Source organism: Somniosus microcephalus, chromosome 7, assembly GCF_052327205.1.
Source record: "Somniosus microcephalus isolate GS21.2 chromosome 7, FLI_Smic_1.0, whole genome shotgun sequence".
Taxonomy (NCBI): Eukaryota; Metazoa; Chordata; class Chondrichthyes; order Squaliformes; family Somniosidae; genus Somniosus; species Somniosus microcephalus.
Genome location: NC_140993.1, coordinates 164,477,669 through 164,495,737, shown reverse-complemented (window position 1 = coordinate 164,495,737; position 18,069 = coordinate 164,477,669). Strand labels below are relative to the sequence as shown.

At 46.5% G+C, this 18,069-nt stretch overlaps 1 protein-coding gene across 4 annotated transcripts in view; it reads left to right on the top strand.

Annotated features, from left to right (window-relative positions):
- The window catches only part of LOC147114989 (junctophilin-1-like), a 237,146-nt gene that overhangs the window by 153,303 nt on the left and 65,774 nt on the right, over nucleotides 1-18,069 (top strand). For 3 of the 4 annotated variants that reach the window (XM_085993180.1, XM_085993181.1, XM_085993179.1), the window contains exon 3: nucleotides 5,045-5,163. The exons of the other annotated variant lie outside the window; for it this stretch is intronic. In XM_085993180.1, coding sequence (XP_085849306.1) covers nucleotides 5,045-5,163 — 119 coding nt within the window. The remainder of the gene's footprint in view (nucleotides 1-5,044; nucleotides 5,164-18,069) is intronic. 4 annotated transcript variants of the gene reach the window in all.

Below are 18,069 nucleotides of genomic sequence, written 5' to 3'. Positions count from 1 at the left end.
GTTTTTTTTCCTTTGTCTTGTTGCTCTCTTAATCCAAGCTTCCTACAAATTGAAATACTATGTGCCAGTTAGAAGTATGGCCCAGTTTAATAAATGAGAGTCATCCCTTCTGTTGCTCAGGTAGTTCTACTAATGATGACCTGTATGCCTGAGTTTCAGCAGCTCAGTAATAATAATTGAACTTGTTTAGAAATGAAGACTGTGATTGTTTTAATATATGGCTGGCTATTTTAATAGATGGCTGGTTGTATCCGCTGCTATTTCTTTCATGTCAAATGTTGTCAGCCCATCAGTCAAGTATCAGATCCAAGTTGGTCATAGGCATCACAAGACCTTGCCATTGTGCTCTTCTCCCTGCCAGCTCCTGCATTGACTTTCTGATGTCACCATTCCATTGAGATCATCTTGTTCAATTCCACCATCTCATCTGTTGGCCTTTTTCCCAGCTGTGGCCCATTCCATCAACTGCTGGCTGTACCGATCCTCAGCAATGCTTGTGCAGGCCCTGCTTGTTGAAATTTTGTCACATAGCAGGTTGTGTTACCGCAGATCAAAACCTGGAAATTTTGCTGGCCAATATTTTATGTTAATATCGCACTTCAAAATCTTTCAGGTAAGTTTGCATTTAAGCTTTGGACTGGATTTTTAAAATTTTATTGAAGTATTGGTGCAATATATGTTAAAAGTATTTTTAAGTGTGCAGGAAGTGCAGCTGGATGCTTGCAAGGCCTCGGATGGTAAAGGAAGGCCTCTGAGAAGACAAAAAATGCTAGAAATACTCAGCAGCTCAGGCAACATCTGTGGAGAGAGAAACAGTTCACGTCTCTGGTCGAGATGCTGCCTGACCTGCTGAGTATTTCCAGCATTTTATGCTTTTATTTCAGATTTACAGCATCCGCTCGCAGAGGGAAGAGGAGGAAACAGAAGGAAGGGTGCAAACCAGACAGCCCCTTTCTGGCCAGGATATCCGGGATGGAATCATCCACCTGCGGTACCAGTGACCACAACCCCAATTCCCCTTTCAACATTAGTCCCACACCTTACCTTATTTCTGTTATTGACCATCACAGCGTCCTCTTGGTCACAATGCTGAAATAAAAGCCACCACAAAGCAAACTTTCCAATCCAACTTTATACATCTTTCCATCCAATATGACATCAAGAAATCAACTCCTCACCCTAATACATTCCTTTAGTGACTGTCTTGTGTGTGCCTTTGCCTATCCTACTGATGTCATGCAGTGCTACCCCAGTAGCTGCAGCATGGCTGGTGGAAGGCTGCTGACTTTCAGTGGGGACACTGCAGATGGCCTTGTTGGTCGACCTTGAGCTGGTGGCTGGGAGTGTCAAATCGAGTGACGGTGTTTCTTCTTCTTCTTCACTCTGCTCTCCCCTTTCTTGGTAGACCAGTGGCTGGGCAGGCTGCATTTCTTGGGTTGTGTGAAATGAGGAAGGCACAAGGGTGGAGTTGTGGTGATGGGAGGGCAGGAAATCAAGAGGTGCATGCGAGAAGGAGGTTAACATATGAGGATACCAACATCTTGTATCCTTTCAGCCCCGCCGCCGGCCAAGGGCTCAGCCATGCCCCTGCCAAGAATGGCCAGCATCGTCTCCACCAAGGGAGGGGGGGGAGGTGAAGCTAGGAATGTGAGATGTACCTCGTGGTTGATAGGCGAATGATTGGGGGTGGGCTGTCGTGCATTGAGCAGTGTGTGAGGCTAGTGGTGCAGTTGGTAGCAGATGGCTTTTGAAGATGCATTCACTGACCTTGACCTGTGGTCTGAGGTCATGAAACTTCTTTGGGCACTGGAGCCTGGTGGTGGGGGCAACCCTGCTGGCAGTGAAGGCCTCGGTGATCTGGTCCCACATTGTTCTTTTTGGAGGGCCTCCTGGCCCCTGTGGGTAGAGAACCTCTCTTGCAGTGTTGACCCCCTGCACAATCCTGGAGTACTGCATGCGAGACCCTGGGTGCCCCTTGCCTGGCTTTCTGAGCTATTTGGGTTAGTGCTGAAGCATTTTTACCATTTTTCTTGGGTGCGGAAGGGAATTCAGCTTTAAGAGCTGAAGACTCCCGTTTGGGAATTTTTTTTAATGTTAATTTTTTTTCCAGAAGGCAGTTGAGCTGTAAGGGCCTATTTTTACATGACTTATTTTTTCATTTCAGAAGGCAGGTCCTCTTTAAGAAACCGACATTGCTTTCTGAAATGACAGCCTCACTTTCAGAGCAGGCTGTTCTAGCTGCACTGACGCTGCGGCCACGCTACATTGGGGCCTCCTGCCGGGACAAACGCCATCACAACGGCGTTGCACAGTGAGATAAGCGCTGGGCTAATGTTAATTAGGCCCCAGCACCAATTTTTAGGTCCTGTCAGCGCCATCATTTTTGGCCCACGGTGGCACTGGCAGCTTTTGTGGCGTTCATGAATTTCTAGGCCCTGGAGTTGACCTGCCTTTGGAAGGTTCTTCCCATATAACCCTGCAAACCAATGCCCTACTGGGTTGGGTGGTATTGGCAAGCGGCAGGATGTTTACCTGTGTTGGCGAATTGCACAGGTTTAATTAGTTAAACTCCAACAGTATCCCTGCACAAACTGAGTTTCTAAGCCTTGGATCTTGCCGACCTGTGTTCTCTGACATAGATAAGTGCAGCGTGTCCCAACAGGGAGAGAGTTGTGCACTTCACAACAAACCTCTGCCTGTGTGGATTTCTAAGTAACTTGGTTATGGAGACTCTTGAGCAAAGTGATGAATTCTTGCATGTGTCACATACTCAAATAAGCAAAAACAAAATATTGATACTGAGTTATTCATCACCTTGTAATATTTTAAATGTTATGCGGATTACATGCATTGTCGCGTACAGGAACAAGGATGTCTTGCTGCAGTTGTACAGGGCCTTGGTGAGACCACACCTTGAGTATTGTGTGCAGTGTTGGTCGCCTTATCTGAGGAAGGATGTTCTTGCCATGGAGGGAGTGCAGCGAAGATTCACCAGACTGATGCCTGGGATGGCAGGAATGACGTATGAGGAGAGATTGGGTCGATTGGGCTTATACTCGCTGGAGTTTAGAAGAATGAGAGGGGATCTCATTGAAACTTATAAAATTCTAACAGGACTAGACAGACTAGATGCAGGAAGGATGTTCCCAATGGCGGGGAATCCAGAACCAGGGGTCACAGTCTAAAGATAAGGGGTAAACCATTTAGGACTGAGATGAGGAGGAATTTCTTCACCCAGAGAGTGGTGAACCTGTAGAATTCTCTACCACAGAAGGCAGTTGAGGCCAATTCATTAAATATATTCAAAAAGGAGTTAGATATATTTCTTAAGGCTAAAGGGATCAAGGGATATGGGGAGAAGGCAGGGACAGGGTACTGAGTTTGGATGATCAGCCATGATCTCATTGAATGGCGGAGCAGGCTCGAGGGGCCAAAAGGCCTACTCCTGCTCCTATCTTCTATGTTTCGATGTTTATTAATATGCTCTAATATGAGTGTAGATGATGTTGCTTTAAGGTACTTTGCTGCAACCAAGCAAACTAATGACTACCATCATCCAGCTTTTCACTTATAGAACTTACAATTTGTATATTTGGCTCCCATAAGAATTATCTCCTTTCCTGCAACCATTTCCCCTTTTTGCCACAATTCATCTCACAGTTTCGTCCTGTATATCGCACATAGTACAGAGTTATGTTATGTTGCCTGCCTAAGATATGTACCATGAAGGAGAATGGTTTGGACACATCTGCCACAAGCTTAATCTGCACTGGGACTTTGTTGTCATTGAAGAAAATTAAGAAAGGCCAAAGCACCCTTCTCCATGTCCATGAAGGCTTGTGTGCACACTGAAGCTGGCATCCACTGTGCCTCAGAAGGACACTTCTGAGTCATGCTGATGGTTCTTCGCACTGTTCACCATTCTCGTCCTACAACAGATTTTAGGAATTTGGTATAAATACTATCCATGCCTAACGCTCTACCATTAGCTAAGCAATGTAGTGTGAAGTCATTATGGCCTATCTGCAGCACACTGCACCGGTTTTTCCAGCCTTCGTGCAGGTGGGTCTACGACCTGTTGGGCAACTAGGTATAATGTTCTCTCCAGCGTCCTCACTGGTTTGTCGAGCCATGCTGTAATTTTAGAGCTGAAAGGAGTTGATATTTTTTCTGCTAATCGGACATTTCAGACAATTTAACAAGCGCAGCAGCATAAGCAAGGTCCAAGTGCTCACCTCTGTACAATGGTTTCTGTAAGAAAATAGCCAGTGGCAATGAGCTTTCGAACAAAAACCACTGAAGTTGACAAATCCAATCAAAAATCTAGTGAATATTAAAGACATAGTACCAAAGGTACAATCAAAAATAGCTTTAGTTTAAATTAAAATTGTTTGTCATTACACTTTTACACAAGATGCCTTGATATCACATGTTAAGGCTTATTTTCATCATTATTTTATTACTAAAACATGTCCGGATAGGTCCATTTTAAAAAGCTCACTATAGCATAATCAAGTCCCTTTTAGTTGAACAAAAGGTTATAATTCCAGCAAAAATGATTGGATTAAATTTGCCAGTGTCACACTTTGCGGTAGTATTTTCTGCGGTGATAATCATATAATGATTTTGTTGGTCTGTAAAAACAATATTTACAAATCTGACATTCATCTTTATTCAAGAAGACGAAAGGGATATCTTTTAGTTATGTAATTGTAAATAATTGAAGCAATATACATTTTAATAGATTATGCACTTGATAAGAATGTAATGTAGATATCTTAATTTTTGAAATTCAAACAGTAAAAACAAAGGTTATCCAATAAGGAATATGTTTCCCTCCTTTGTTGTGCATGTGGCAAATTGTACCATTGCTATGCTGTTGTTCATGGTTTTTTTGTTTATGGTATGCTTGGCGATAAAAAGACAGGGAGAATCCTACTAAATTATATGATTCTACATTGTGACTCATCAAGCCCAAATACAGTGCAAGATAAAATAATGCTGGCAGTACATTGCTGAAGTTTACTTTTATTTTTGAATCTAGAACTGCACATGCAAGGGCCAAAGCTGACGGAGCGGATGGGGCCGCACAAGCCGCACGCCAGGAATCCGACATTGCGAGGGGAGTTGCCAGGGAGCTGTCACCAACCTTCTGCCAGCCAGGTAAACCTCTGCATCGAACCACCCAGAAAACTAATTCAGCAAATAGATTTCATTTTATGTTTTTTCACTAACAGAAATTTGGTACTTAGAACTTAGACCTTTCCTTTGAAGTGAAGGCAGGTCACGTGATGCAAACTTGCTACATCTAGGGTGGCAGTTCAAGTCTAATTATGTAATTTTTTAGTAAGTTCCAAATACCTCTAACATCAATTTTCAAAACCTCGTGTCTGCGGCATTACAATCATAACTAACTGTGGTAAATCTGGGTAATTGCTGCATTAATAGTAGAAATTACAAGGCACTGATCTGAGTTCACGTGTAATGAATCATGATAACTGTTCCAACAGTTTATAGCTAAACATTTAAATTGGACAACAGCCTTTAAAGCCCCAGATACAGTTTCAGTTTGATGTTGGGGAAAGTGTTTTGTTTTCTGGTCAGTTAGTTTTGTGAATGTTGTGCAATTGCCCATGTGAACCCTTTCTGATGTGTGCAAACATTCACATGAGAATCTCGCAGACATCCAATACTTATCAGGACATATGTAGGTGATTTAAAGTAATTGGTAGAAGGATTAGAGGGGAGTTGAGGAGAACTTCTTTCACCCAGAGGGTGGTGGGGGTCTGGAACTCACTGCCTGAAAGGGTGGTAGAGGCAGAAACCCTCATCACATTTAAAAAGTACTTGGATATGCACTTGACATGCTGTAATCTACAAGGCTACGGACCAAGAGCTGGAAAGCGGGATTAGGCTGGATAACACTTTTTTTCGGCCGGCACAGACACGATGGACCGAATGGCCTCTTTCTGTGCTGTAAATTTCTATGATTCTATGGTAAACCTTCTATCCAGTATATGTGTTAAACTCTCAGTATGCTTTCACAATGTCCTTTTGCTGATAGCATTATGCATCAGATACAAGAGTATCTGATGCGGTGGGTGTGTGTGCTGTGAGGAGGATACCGAGAAACTCCAGTATGATTTGGACAGGTTGGGTGATTGGGCAGAAGCATGGCAGATGCAGTATAATGTGGATAAATGTGAGGTTATCCACTTTGGTGCCAAAAACAAGAAGGCAGATTATTATCTGAATGGCAATAGATTGGGAGAAAGGGAAGTGCAACGAGACCTGGGCGTCCTTGTGCACCAGTCGCTGAAGATAAGCATGCAGGTGCAGCAGGCGGTTAAGAAGGCAAATGGTATGTTGGCCTTCGTAGCAAGAGGGTTTGAGTACAGGAACAAGGATGTCTTGCTGCAGTTGTACAGGGCCTTGGTGAGACCACACCTTGAGTACTGTGTGCAGTTTTGGTCGCCTTATCTGGGGAAGGATGTCCTTGCCATGGAAGGAGTGCAGCGAAGATTCACCAGGCTGATACCTGGGATGGCAGGAATGACTTATGAGGAGAGATTGGGTCGATTGGGCTTGTACTCGCTGGAGTTTAGAAGAATGAGAGGGGATCTCATTGAAACTTATAAAATTCTAACGGGACTAGACAGACTAGATGCAGGAAGGATGTTCCAGATGGTCAGGGAGTCCAGAACCAGGGGTCACAGTCTAGGATAAGGGGTAAGCCATTTAGGACAGAGATGAGGAATTTCTTCACCCAGAGAGTGGTGAACCTGTGGAATTCTCTACCACAGAAGGCAGTAGAGGCCAATTCATTAAATATATTCAAGAAGGAGTTGGATATATTTCTTAAGGCTAAAGGGATATGGGGAGAAAGCAGGGACAGGGTACTGAATTCGGATGATCAGCCATGATCGCATTGAATGGCAGAGCAGGCTCGAGGGGCCGAATAACCTACTCCTGCTCCTATCTTCTATGTTTCTATACAGTATCAGCCAAAAAAGAATAAACCAGCAAACTAAATTGTACATACTATACAAGAAACACTCTGGAGTGAGTTTCAAGTCTAACCTAATCGTGGTTGTAAATGTAGCATTGCTATTATGGTTTATGAAGTTCTCTGAACCTTTTGATTAGAAAACAAACTTTCAACTTACTTCTAGGCATGCATTGTATAATCAAATAACACAATTTTCTATGTACTCCACTGACCTATTATAAATGTCCCCTCTTCTGTTTGCAGTTTCCTTTTTCTTGCTCCTAAACTGTGTCTCCTAATGAGCTTCTGGTTTTTGGATGTGTTCTCACCATCTGTTTTTCTTGCTGAATTTTCTACCTAAAGCTGGCTCAGGTTTTATATTCCTCATTATTGCATATAATTGGTGGCGGGGGGGGGGGGGAAGTTCTTTTATTTTTCTGACATGTTCCTGAACACCATTAGGCTATTAGACATGCAGTCCTCTGAAGAGACACATATGCTTACAATGTGTATGTGTGGAGAGGCAGTTATTAGACTTGGAATTTCTGGCAACAGTACAAGGAAAAAAAAACAAAGCTTCTGAACTTCACGATTGAGGATTCTTCACCCTCTGGCTGCTGTGATGCACTATATGAAATTAGCTGTGAATATTTTTATAGTAACTTGATTATTTTCATGTGCAACATGCCCCATTTTATATTGGAAAGTGAGCCCAAACCCATGTGTGTTATAAGCTAGTGCATAGTACATGCAAACATTTTTAAAGAGACAGGGAAAGTGCACTTTTTAATTGTGAAAATTTATGGTCATTTGACAGCGAACTTTTTTCCCCAGTGTATTTCTGTTGTGTCTCCTCTGTTGAAGGTGTTGACTTATGCGGAGGTATATTCCACAGGCACCTGAAAAGCTACCAGTATCTGAACCAAGTGACCATTCTACATGTGTGAACCTAGATACTGAAGGGTCAATTTTAACTTGGGGGCAGGAATCGGGGGTGTGGGTGCCAAAGCAGTGATCCATCTGGCCGCCCGGAGTGTGAGGCCCGGAAGATTTGAACTCTCGTGCCTCATTTGAATACCCCAAAACTGACTCCTGCCTGAAGACATTGGGAATGATGTCATTGCCAGCGGGCGGGCAAGAGTGGAAAGCCGTGGAGCGTCAGGCTGCTGCTGGAGGCCCACGGAAACGGTCCCCAGCAAAGTGAGTGAGGAAAAGTGAATGGGAAGGATCGCGGTTGGAGTGGGGTTAGGGGGGAGGGGAGAAGCCCAGTGCAGAGGAGGCCCAAGGCAGCCTTGCAAGACTGGGGGAGCACTCCTGCTCTTCCTGGTCCACAAGGATTCCATCTAAAAATTATTTTTTCAAACGTACATTGGCCTCTCTGGCCATTCTGTGATGTTGGGGTTGACCCTGTGCAGGTCTTCCGAATGCAGAAGTTAAAATACTGTCGTAGCACCGATGACATCAGGCCGTGACTTTGCAATGTAAATTAGGTCCCCGCCTGCCTGCAGCTGAAATTCAGCCGAATTGATAGGTGAAGAAAAAATGTCGCCAGGCGGGAACGGTGCAGTCTTGGGCTGGCAAGTAGACTCGGATGATTTGACTCTTCCCACGCACCATTCTCGCTGGGTGAAGGGGGGTTATAATTAACTCCGGAGTGTCAGCAGGCTGCTCAACTGCATTGACATTGAAACCAAGTCCTTGCTCATTTTTTATTTTTAACAATGGTCACTTAATAGTGATTGGGAAATGAAACTAAGGCACTTTTCCCCCCCCTTCCTAGCCAGGAACTAACTTTAGTACCATACTCCATCATCGCTTCATCAAGGTTGGTTAACTAAGCGCAGACTCGAAATTGAACTTGAGGTTTTCCTGAACTGCAAACATTCAGAATCACATCATGTGGTATATTTATCAACTCGGTGACCATCGAGAAAAAGCTTCCCAGTACATAATAGACAGCAATTACTATTAAGGGGACTGAGTGCTTCAGTAGGTTAGACACTGGCTTTTCAACTCTTGAGGGCTGGGTTGAAATCCAGTCCAGCTTCTTTCTCCTATTTGTAAGGATCCTTATCTATAAAATGAGTTTGGGCAGTCTAAGTCCATTTCCTAGTGGGCATAGCCCCATGGCACAAAGCAGCCTCTAATTTAGCATTCAGCTTCTGGGCCATTATGGGAAATGAAAAAATGTCACGCTGATAGAGTAGGGAGTGCTCTTCTGAGCTTTGTGACTGAAACCCATTGTTGGGGCAGGGTAGAGGGAGAGTTTTACTCTGCATTCAACTGTACTATATACCTGACCAGGAAATATTTGGTAAGACTAAAAGGCCCAAGCAAATGTATGCCCAAAATTGAAAGTCATGAACGCTGAGATCCCGCGTCTTGATCAGCACACAATTCATAAGCAGCTCTATAAATGACATAAAATGATAGTTTCAAGAGAAAAGTAAATGCTTGGGGATGGGGAAAAATTAATCTGCAGAATGGAAGTGAGATACTCGGCTGATTCTTAACACCCAAAAACGGTTGGGTTGGGGTAGTGTCAAAGGTTAAAATGCAAAAAGTCTGAAACAGGAATCCAACCCGCCTCAAAGCCGCCCACTTCCAGTTTTAACAGTGGCAGGATGAGGGGCAGGCGACCAATCCACTTGGGGGGAAGTTGGTTGGTCATTTAAATATTATAATGAAGCTGCCTGCCTTCATTTTAATAGTCATGCTATTTTTAATTCATGCCCACTGGGTTTCCAAGGCCTCTGGAAGAAGGCAATAATGGCTGAATCCATAAGGTGATTGCCTCAGCACTGCTTGTGGGCCAGGAGGAGCAGGAGTGTTTCCTCCAGGCCCAACAAGCTACCCAGTAAACCCCCACACCAATCTGTCTGCTCACCCCCGACCACTATCGGCCTCCAGCCTACCAATCAGGCTGCCTGTGGGCAGGAACCCAACAGAAATTTTTTTAAAGGAGCCCAGCAGCTTAAAAACTGCACGAACATTCGGGACTTCTCTTCTAGGGACATTCGGGAAACCAGTTCTTCCAGGTTTCCCGACCTCACAACAGCCCCAGCACGGAACTTGCCTCTGGGCTAAAATCCAGTCCACTGTTTTGAAAGAAGGATTCACAGAAGTAAGATAGAAACAAGGCACAATGTATGAGCAAAGTAAATGCAAGGCTTTTTACAGGCGATTAAACACAACGGCCTAGAAATTCAGTTGGTAGCGCCAGCCGCTAGCGCCTTAAGAGGGCGATAAGTAGGGCGCGAAGCGGCTAGCGCCTGGACGCGGCACGATCTGCGCCTCTCGCGAACTTGAGTGGACGTTTAGCGGTGGCGCAAAACCGCAACGCCCGCTCAGCTGCGCGCGCAGATCCTGACGTCATTTCATGGTGCAACGCCCTTAGTGCGCCCCGAACCGGAACTTCAGTGGCGCCCCCCTTTCCACCTGGCGCTGCCAGCGACCGGTTGAGTGGAACGGTTCCCAGTCGCTGGGGGGGGGTGCTATTTAAAGGGGGCTCTTCCTGCCTTCTTAGTGGTAGCCATTTTGGACCACTCCTTCTGTGTGAGAGAGAGAGAGATTTGCAGAGAGACAAAGGGAGAGAGCTTTCTGCTTTGACTCAGCGCTCGCACAGGTACTTCTGGCTTCAGCCCAGAGCTTTGCAGTTGGATTGATTTCTCAGTGCCATAGTCTTGAGTGGCCACATATAATGGGGCTGCAATGGGTGGAAACGTTGGGTTTCTCCATTGCATTGAGAGGGCTCAGAGACGCCGAGAGAGAGTGTCAATCATGGCCAGACGGAGGAGGGCCAACAGGCGTTGGCACAGGAGGCCTTACCCTCCCAGGGTATACCGCCAGCAGTTCTCCTACCTCAACATGTCTGAGGAGCAGTACATTCGGAGGCTTCGATTCAGAAGGGAGGTGGTCACTGAGATCTGCCACCTGCTTCAGAGAGATCTGCAGCCTCAGCTGAAGAGCAGGACGTCTCTGTCGGTGGCAGTGAAGGAGACAGTGGCTCTCAACTTCTATGCCACCGGCTCCTTCCAATCTGCTACTGGGGACATTGCCAATGTCTCCCAGTTCGCGGTGCATTGCTGCATCCGCCAAGTCACGAATGCCCTCTTCAAAAGGAGACATCAGTACATTTCCTACCCCATGACCCTGGACAAGCAGCAGGAGTGCGCAGTGGGATTTGCAAGAATAGCGGGCTTCCCCATGGTCCAGGGTGCCATTGACTGTACGCATGTGGCTTTGCGGGCGCCTCTAGAGAATGCCGAGGATTACCGCAACCGGAAGGGGTTCCATTCGTTGAACGTGCAGTTGGTGTGTGACTACAGGCAGCTGATACTAGCTGTCAATGCCCGCTTTCCAGGCAGCAGCCACGACGCCTTCATCCTGCGCCAGACTTCTGTGGCAGACCTTTTCAAAGCCCTGGCTCACCCAGGAGGCTGGCTTCTCGGGGACAAGGGCTATCCTTTGTGCACCTGGCTGATGACCCCGCTCCGTGCGCCCAGCACCCCTGCTGAAGAGCAATACAATGAGAGCCATCAAGCGACCAGGAACATCATTGAGCACACAATCGGCGTGCTAAAGCAACGGTTCCGCTGTCTGGACCATTCCGGGGGAACCCTTCAGTACTCGCCTGAGCGAGCCTCCCATTTCGTTGTAGTGTGCTGCATGCTGCACAACCTGGCAATCCTCAGGACTCAGCCACTGCCAGCAGACATTGGAGGACCACCAGAGGAGGAGGAGGAAGAGCACCAAGACGGGAGGGAGGCACAAAGTGCAAGGGCCGTCCGTCAGCGGCTTATTGCAAGTCGGTTCTAGGCCCCCTCTGAGGGAATGGCTTGTGCCATTGAAAGAACATGAATGGACCCGCTCCGCAAACCCTGATCCGGTCAAGGCAACAAATAGTTCAAAGTGCAAACATGCACAATCTGAATAAAGACAATTACTTATTTAACAAACTCTGTGCCCTTCCCACATGACAAACAAATACAGCGAAACCCTCCCCAAAAAAGTCAGACACATAACTGGCTCTCACAACCTGGAGACAATGAAGAAAAGAGTTGAACAAAAATGACCATGATCCTCGGCCTTCACAAAAAAAAAACACAGCATTTTGCCACACCTCCTACTTTTTGGCCTGCGAGGGTGATCTGCCTCGCTTGCGAGATTGGCCCCTTCCCACCCTGCAGCTCCCCTGCAATGGGACCCCAGTGGCTGGGGGAAGGCTGCTGAGGGTCAGATAGTGAGTCGGCAGATGCCCTTGGGGGATGGCCTGGACCAGCTCTGGGCCTGGAGGGCCCGGCTGCTGACTGCTCCAACTCTGCTTGGGTGGCAGCAGTCTGTCCTACGGGTGGTGGCAGCTGCAGTGGAGGAGTGACAGTGTTGGCAGCAGGAATGTTGCCAACCTGACAGAGCACAGGCACTCCCTGGCCGGACGAGACACTGGCACTTGCACGGGGCAGCACTGAACTATGCGCAGTAATCTGCTGAAGCACAGACTGCTGGCCTGCTGCGGTGCGGCGAGGGCCCCGGCGAATCCTGCCCAATCCAGCGAGGGTGGCAGCAGTTAGTGCTCGTGTGGCCCTGATCTGTGTCTGCATCAGACCAGCCAGTGACTGCATGGCACGACTAAGCACTTGGCTGGAAGCCGACTGCTGCACCGAAGTCCTGCAGACTCTTTGCCTGTGCTGCCCTGAATTCCTGTACACTCCTTGCCAGTGACTCTATGGAGTCAGGCATCCTTGCCACTGCAGCCATGAGCTCAGTGTGCCTGCGCTCCGCCTGGGCGCCCATTTCAGCAAGGAGCCGCACCTCCTCGGCGCGCACTGTAGCAGGACTGGAGGCCACACTCTCCCTCCGGGGAGAAGGCCGCCGAGCTTCCCTGAGGGTGGCACTGATGTTCCGGCTTCCTCTTCCTCGTCTTCCGATTCACTCAGTGGCAGCTTGAGGGCCCGCCTCCTCACCTTGCGAATCAGCATCTGAAAGCAGGGAGGTACAAGAGTTGCTTTAGTGTGAGGACAGGGCGGCAGCGAGGGAGGCATGAGTGCTGCAATGCACTGCATTGGTTCGATAGTGGCAAAGGATGCTGGTGTGAGGCACAAGTGGAAAGAGAGAGGTCAAAAAGGTGATGACCATACCATTGCTGTCCAGAACAGAGTCGGCATCTCCAGTGGCGACGGGGCCAGTCAGCCGGCCTGCCATGATCCGTTCCACTCGCTGCTCCAGATCGCTGAGGTCTTTAAGTTCAGGACGGCCTCCCCCGGTCCGTTGCTGCTGCCTCCTATTGTGGGACAGCTTGCCCTGCAAGAGAAAGGACGGGCTCTGAGTACAGTGTCAAGCCCTGATCTTGGCTGCACTGCCTCACATGGTCAAATAGCCCTTGCAGTGTGTAAAGTGGTGAATGGGCATGTGATTTTCATGAGAGGCCCATAAGTGTTGGATGAGGGCTGGGCATTGGGGCTTTCAGGACCCTTTGGCCATAAAGTGAGGTGCACATGCAGGGATGAAGAGGATACTGGAAAGGGTACTCACCCTGACAACCCGAGTGAGATCGTTGAACTTCTTCCTGCATTGCGTTGGGGTCCTAGGTACCATGCTGCTGGAGGTCACTGTGTGCCACCTCCCTCAAGCTTTTCGATATTCGTTGGGCAGCGGCCTCCTGCCACTGTCCGGAAAGAGGATAGGTCGCCTGCACTCCACTGCGCCAACCAGAACCTTCAGGGCCCCCTCACTGAAGCGCTGCGCTCGCTCCCTGGCCTTCTCCATGGTCGTAGGCGTAACGATGTCGCAGCAGGTCTGTCCAGGCCGAGAATCAGGGCTCCAATGTGCAGGGCGTGGCTGCAAGCCAAATCGACCCTCCCCCTTTAAGAGGTGACCGGCGCCAGCGTGTCTGCCTGCAATCGCTAACTGGCCGCACCTGCGCTGCGCCCGCCCTCGGTAGTAGCGCCTCGCCTCTCCGGCTTAGCGCCTTAGGATAGTCGTGCAGCGCCTGCTTTAGCGCAGCAAGAACCACTTGGGGCGAAGCAACTCAATTTCGCTGAAGGTGGTACTAAGTTGCGCCGGGCGCTAAATTTAGTGCACGCTCGACTGTAGCGCCCCAAACGTGGCGATACTGAATTTCTAGGCCTACAGGTTCTTTAATAGCTTATCCACCAGTTTAGCCAAAGCCTCTTTAGATTTTTTTTGAGATATAATACAGTTACTTATCACCTCCAATAAGTAAATATCTGATCAATGTATTTAACTGATGCTTTTTCTTTTCTTATTTACTGCTACAGCTAGGTAGAACATTCAAAGTAAGTGCTGCACAGACCTGCTCCTTCTCTTCATGTTTGAAATGGGCTTTACTTCTATTTGTAGGTTCTCTTCTCTCCCAAGTTAATGTAATTAATCTATAAAACAATATGCACCACTGCTTCAAAGAATATTGAAAAAACGTGTAAGGAGTAATTCTGTGAGGCTTTGTGCCTGGTGTGGAGCCTCACTGGAGCGAATTTCAGGTCAGAGACAGGGCTGTAACACTATAGGACTGATTCTGCAACCTGTATTCCCATTTAGCGTGGCATTGTGAAAGAAAGACTTACATTTATATAGCACCTTTCACGACCACCGGACGACTCAAAGCGCTTTACAGCCAATGAAGTACTTTTGGAGTGTAGTCACTGTTGTAATGTGGGAAACAAAGTCTTTGTGCCAGAAACAAAGTCTTTCAAAATTGCCTCGTAAAATAATCAGCTTAAATAATTTGTACAGATGACACATCTTATGAACATTAACAGTGAGGTACAGTTCTTCCTAAATCAGAGGTGGGGTCTTAACTGTTTCATTTGACTCAGATTTGCATATATGAATTAGTCCTCGACCTATTTTCGGTGGGAGACCTGGTCACCAAAATCTGCCTGAAAATCGGAATAGGCAGACAACCAGTGGTCTAGTCAGCGGGTCAATCTTCTGCCAGCAGCCATTTCTACTGAAATTTAACATGAATTTTAGAACGGACGTAACTCTGGCATAGCTGACTTCTGATCCAAATTCCAGTCCCCTACGGCAGAACCACTTTTGCACCAAATCAAAAATCAGAATTTCAAGCCGTATTTCCTGGAGCACCAATATGTTGTTCCATTGCACCAAGTGGCATCTAATATAAGTCAGTGCAACAAAAGGTTTCCAATTTTTTCGTAGTAGCATTTATTCTGGGGCAGGGTTTATACCAATGCGGCTAGAAACAAGACGACTGGCCATTTCAGTCACTTGTGAAACCAGTTCCATTAACAGAAGCTTTGCAGCTGATCCTCTTGGCCATGGAGGGTGGATGGTGGAGAGAAACTGAGTGAGAAAATGGGGGAGAAGGAAAGAAGTAAAATATCAGCCGAGAAGGACTACCTTCCATCATTCTTGCTTTATTTTGCAACAGATATACCATAAAGGACAGGTCACCCTCCGCAGGTATTGCGCAGTTGTCCATTATTTTTATGCTGCAAGTGTGTAGACATTTGTAAATCTAAATTTTTGACTTCTGTCTTAAATGACAAAAATTATTTTAGCAGGAGAAAGATATTTTGATATTTGAGCAATTGTAGCAAAAGAAAGTGTAATTTTTCATCCTCCGTAGTGAAATGTTTGTTACATGTCATTGGAAAAAATGTTGTTAGATGTTACCAGCATAATTTGGTTACAGAGGGGATACTTGTTATGAACATAGGCATCCAGTTGGGGAAGCAGCTGCTGCTCAGTGTTAATACCGAGGTTACAATGCATCCTCAGTCTGAACTGACTTCTTTGTTTTGCAGTGGTTCAACTCATTGCTGGAACTTGCCAGGCTGATTGTCTGCATTTGCTGATGATTAAATCGAAGATTTGAACTTCTAATAGGACAGTTCCCTGGAGAGTGGAAAATGTAATTCTTGGATTTAACTGGAAACGCAAACTCCTGCAGGCAGCCTTAAAACTGTTTCATTTACCGCTCTGAAAATAGTTTTATTTGGGGGCAAAGAAGAACCAGCATTTATATAATGCTCTATTCATATCTCTCAGTACTTCAGAGAGAATGAATTACAGGAAACTTTCTGGTATCCGGCACTGACGGGACCGAGCTGGTGCCGTACCATCAAAACTGCCGTAGAAACCAGCGCTAATGTTAAAACATACGGAGCTTTTGAGCGCCGTGTGAATCAACAAACCCTGTTGCTTTGCAACAGCTTCAAAACAGTCGGCCGCAGCTTAAAAGCGTCTCTGTAGCTAAGCAACAGCTTCAGCTAGACCTTGCAGAGCCTGACTGGGGGGAAAAAAAAGCAACGAGAAGTAAAAAAAACTTATAGGAAACGGCTCCTGAATTTTGCCGGTAGATAGAGCTTTCCGGACATTTAACCTCCGGTTAAATGAAAGTTTCCTGTACATTGTGCAGTGCCTATTGTTATGTGGGTAAATGCAATCGCCATTTTATGTACAGTACGGTCCCACAAACAGCAATGGGATGAATGACCAATTAATCTCTTTGTTATTATTGCTGGAGAGGTCATTATTGGCCAGGACTCTGATCTTTGAATAGTGCCATGGGATCTTTAACATTCACCTGAACCATCAGAATAGGCAGGTGCCTTAGTTTAACATCTCATTTGAGAATGGATTTAACTGCCAGTGTGAGCCCTACAGATATGGGAGCCACCTTGAAATTGTCTTCCTTTACCTACTGCTCTGAAACTACTTAATCTTATTTGCCCTTTTGTGTTTAAAGAAACCCCTCCACTTTAGATTCTCCTCAGTATTTGCTGGAGTATAGCACCAAGGAGTCCAAGCAAACTGAGGTCAATGGAGCCAAAGTGAAAACCCTTCAGTGGTTGGAGTCATACCTGACACTCAGCACTGAGGAAGATGATTGTGGTTGTCGGAGGCTATTCATCGAAGCCCCAGCACATCACTGCCAGAGCTCCTCGGAACCATCGTTGCTGCTTCATCAATGACCTTCGGTCTGTCATAAGGTTAGGAGAGAGCTGTTCACTGATAATTCTACAGTGTTCAGTTCTATTCACACTTCACCTGATAATGAAACAGTCCATGCCAGCCCACAGCAAGAGCTAAACAACATCCAGGCTTTTGTTGACAAGTAGCAGATAATATTTGCATCACATAAGTGATGGGCAATGACGGTCTCCAACAAGAAAAGGCCCAACAAACCCTGACCATGAACTGCACCATCGCCAGTGAATCCCCCACCATTAACATCTTTGTGGTCACTGGTGACCAGAAGCTTAACTGGAGCAGCTATAACAACACCAGGGCTACAAGAGCAGGACAGAGGTTGGTTATTCTGAGTAGCTCGCATCATGACCCTCTGCACTATCTACAAGGCTCAAGTCAGGAATGCAAAGAAATACTTGCCACTATTCTGGGTGGGTGCATCTGCAATAACACTCGAAGCACAACACTATCAAGACAGAACATTTCACTTGATCTGTGCCCTGCTACTGGACTCTCTCCACCCTGCACTACTGACACACTGCGGCTGCATTATTTAGGATCTAGAGCGTGCAGTGCGGCAACTCGCCATGGCTACTTCAACAGTATTTCCCATCCCTATGATCTCTACCATCAAGAAGGACAAAATCAGCAATGTTGTGGGAATAACATCACCTCCAAATTTCTCTCCGAATCACACACCATCCCAGCTTGGATATATAATCATGTTCCTTCCACATCAATATCCTGGAATTCTCCACCTAACACCATCGTGGGAGCACCATTACCACGAGGTAATATAAAAGAAGCTGACAAATCCATCAAGGTGCTCACCGAGCAAAGAAAAACAGTCAGATTCAGGGCAGGCTTCTCACCGGAACTTGCATGTTGGTGGCATATCAAAGGGTAAATAAAACAAAATATCTTCAGAGTGGTAGATAGAGAAAAATAGTTTTAAGGTAGCCCACCATATCTGCAGGATTCTGCAGTTGCATTTAAAGCAAAGAATTCAAATGTCCGGAGCTCCAGGAAACCTTCCACCCTGCTCACCAGTCACTGAGCATCCCTGCACCATGAGAAATTTAAATGCACAATGCAAGTCATTTCTACTCCCCAAAATTTTGAAA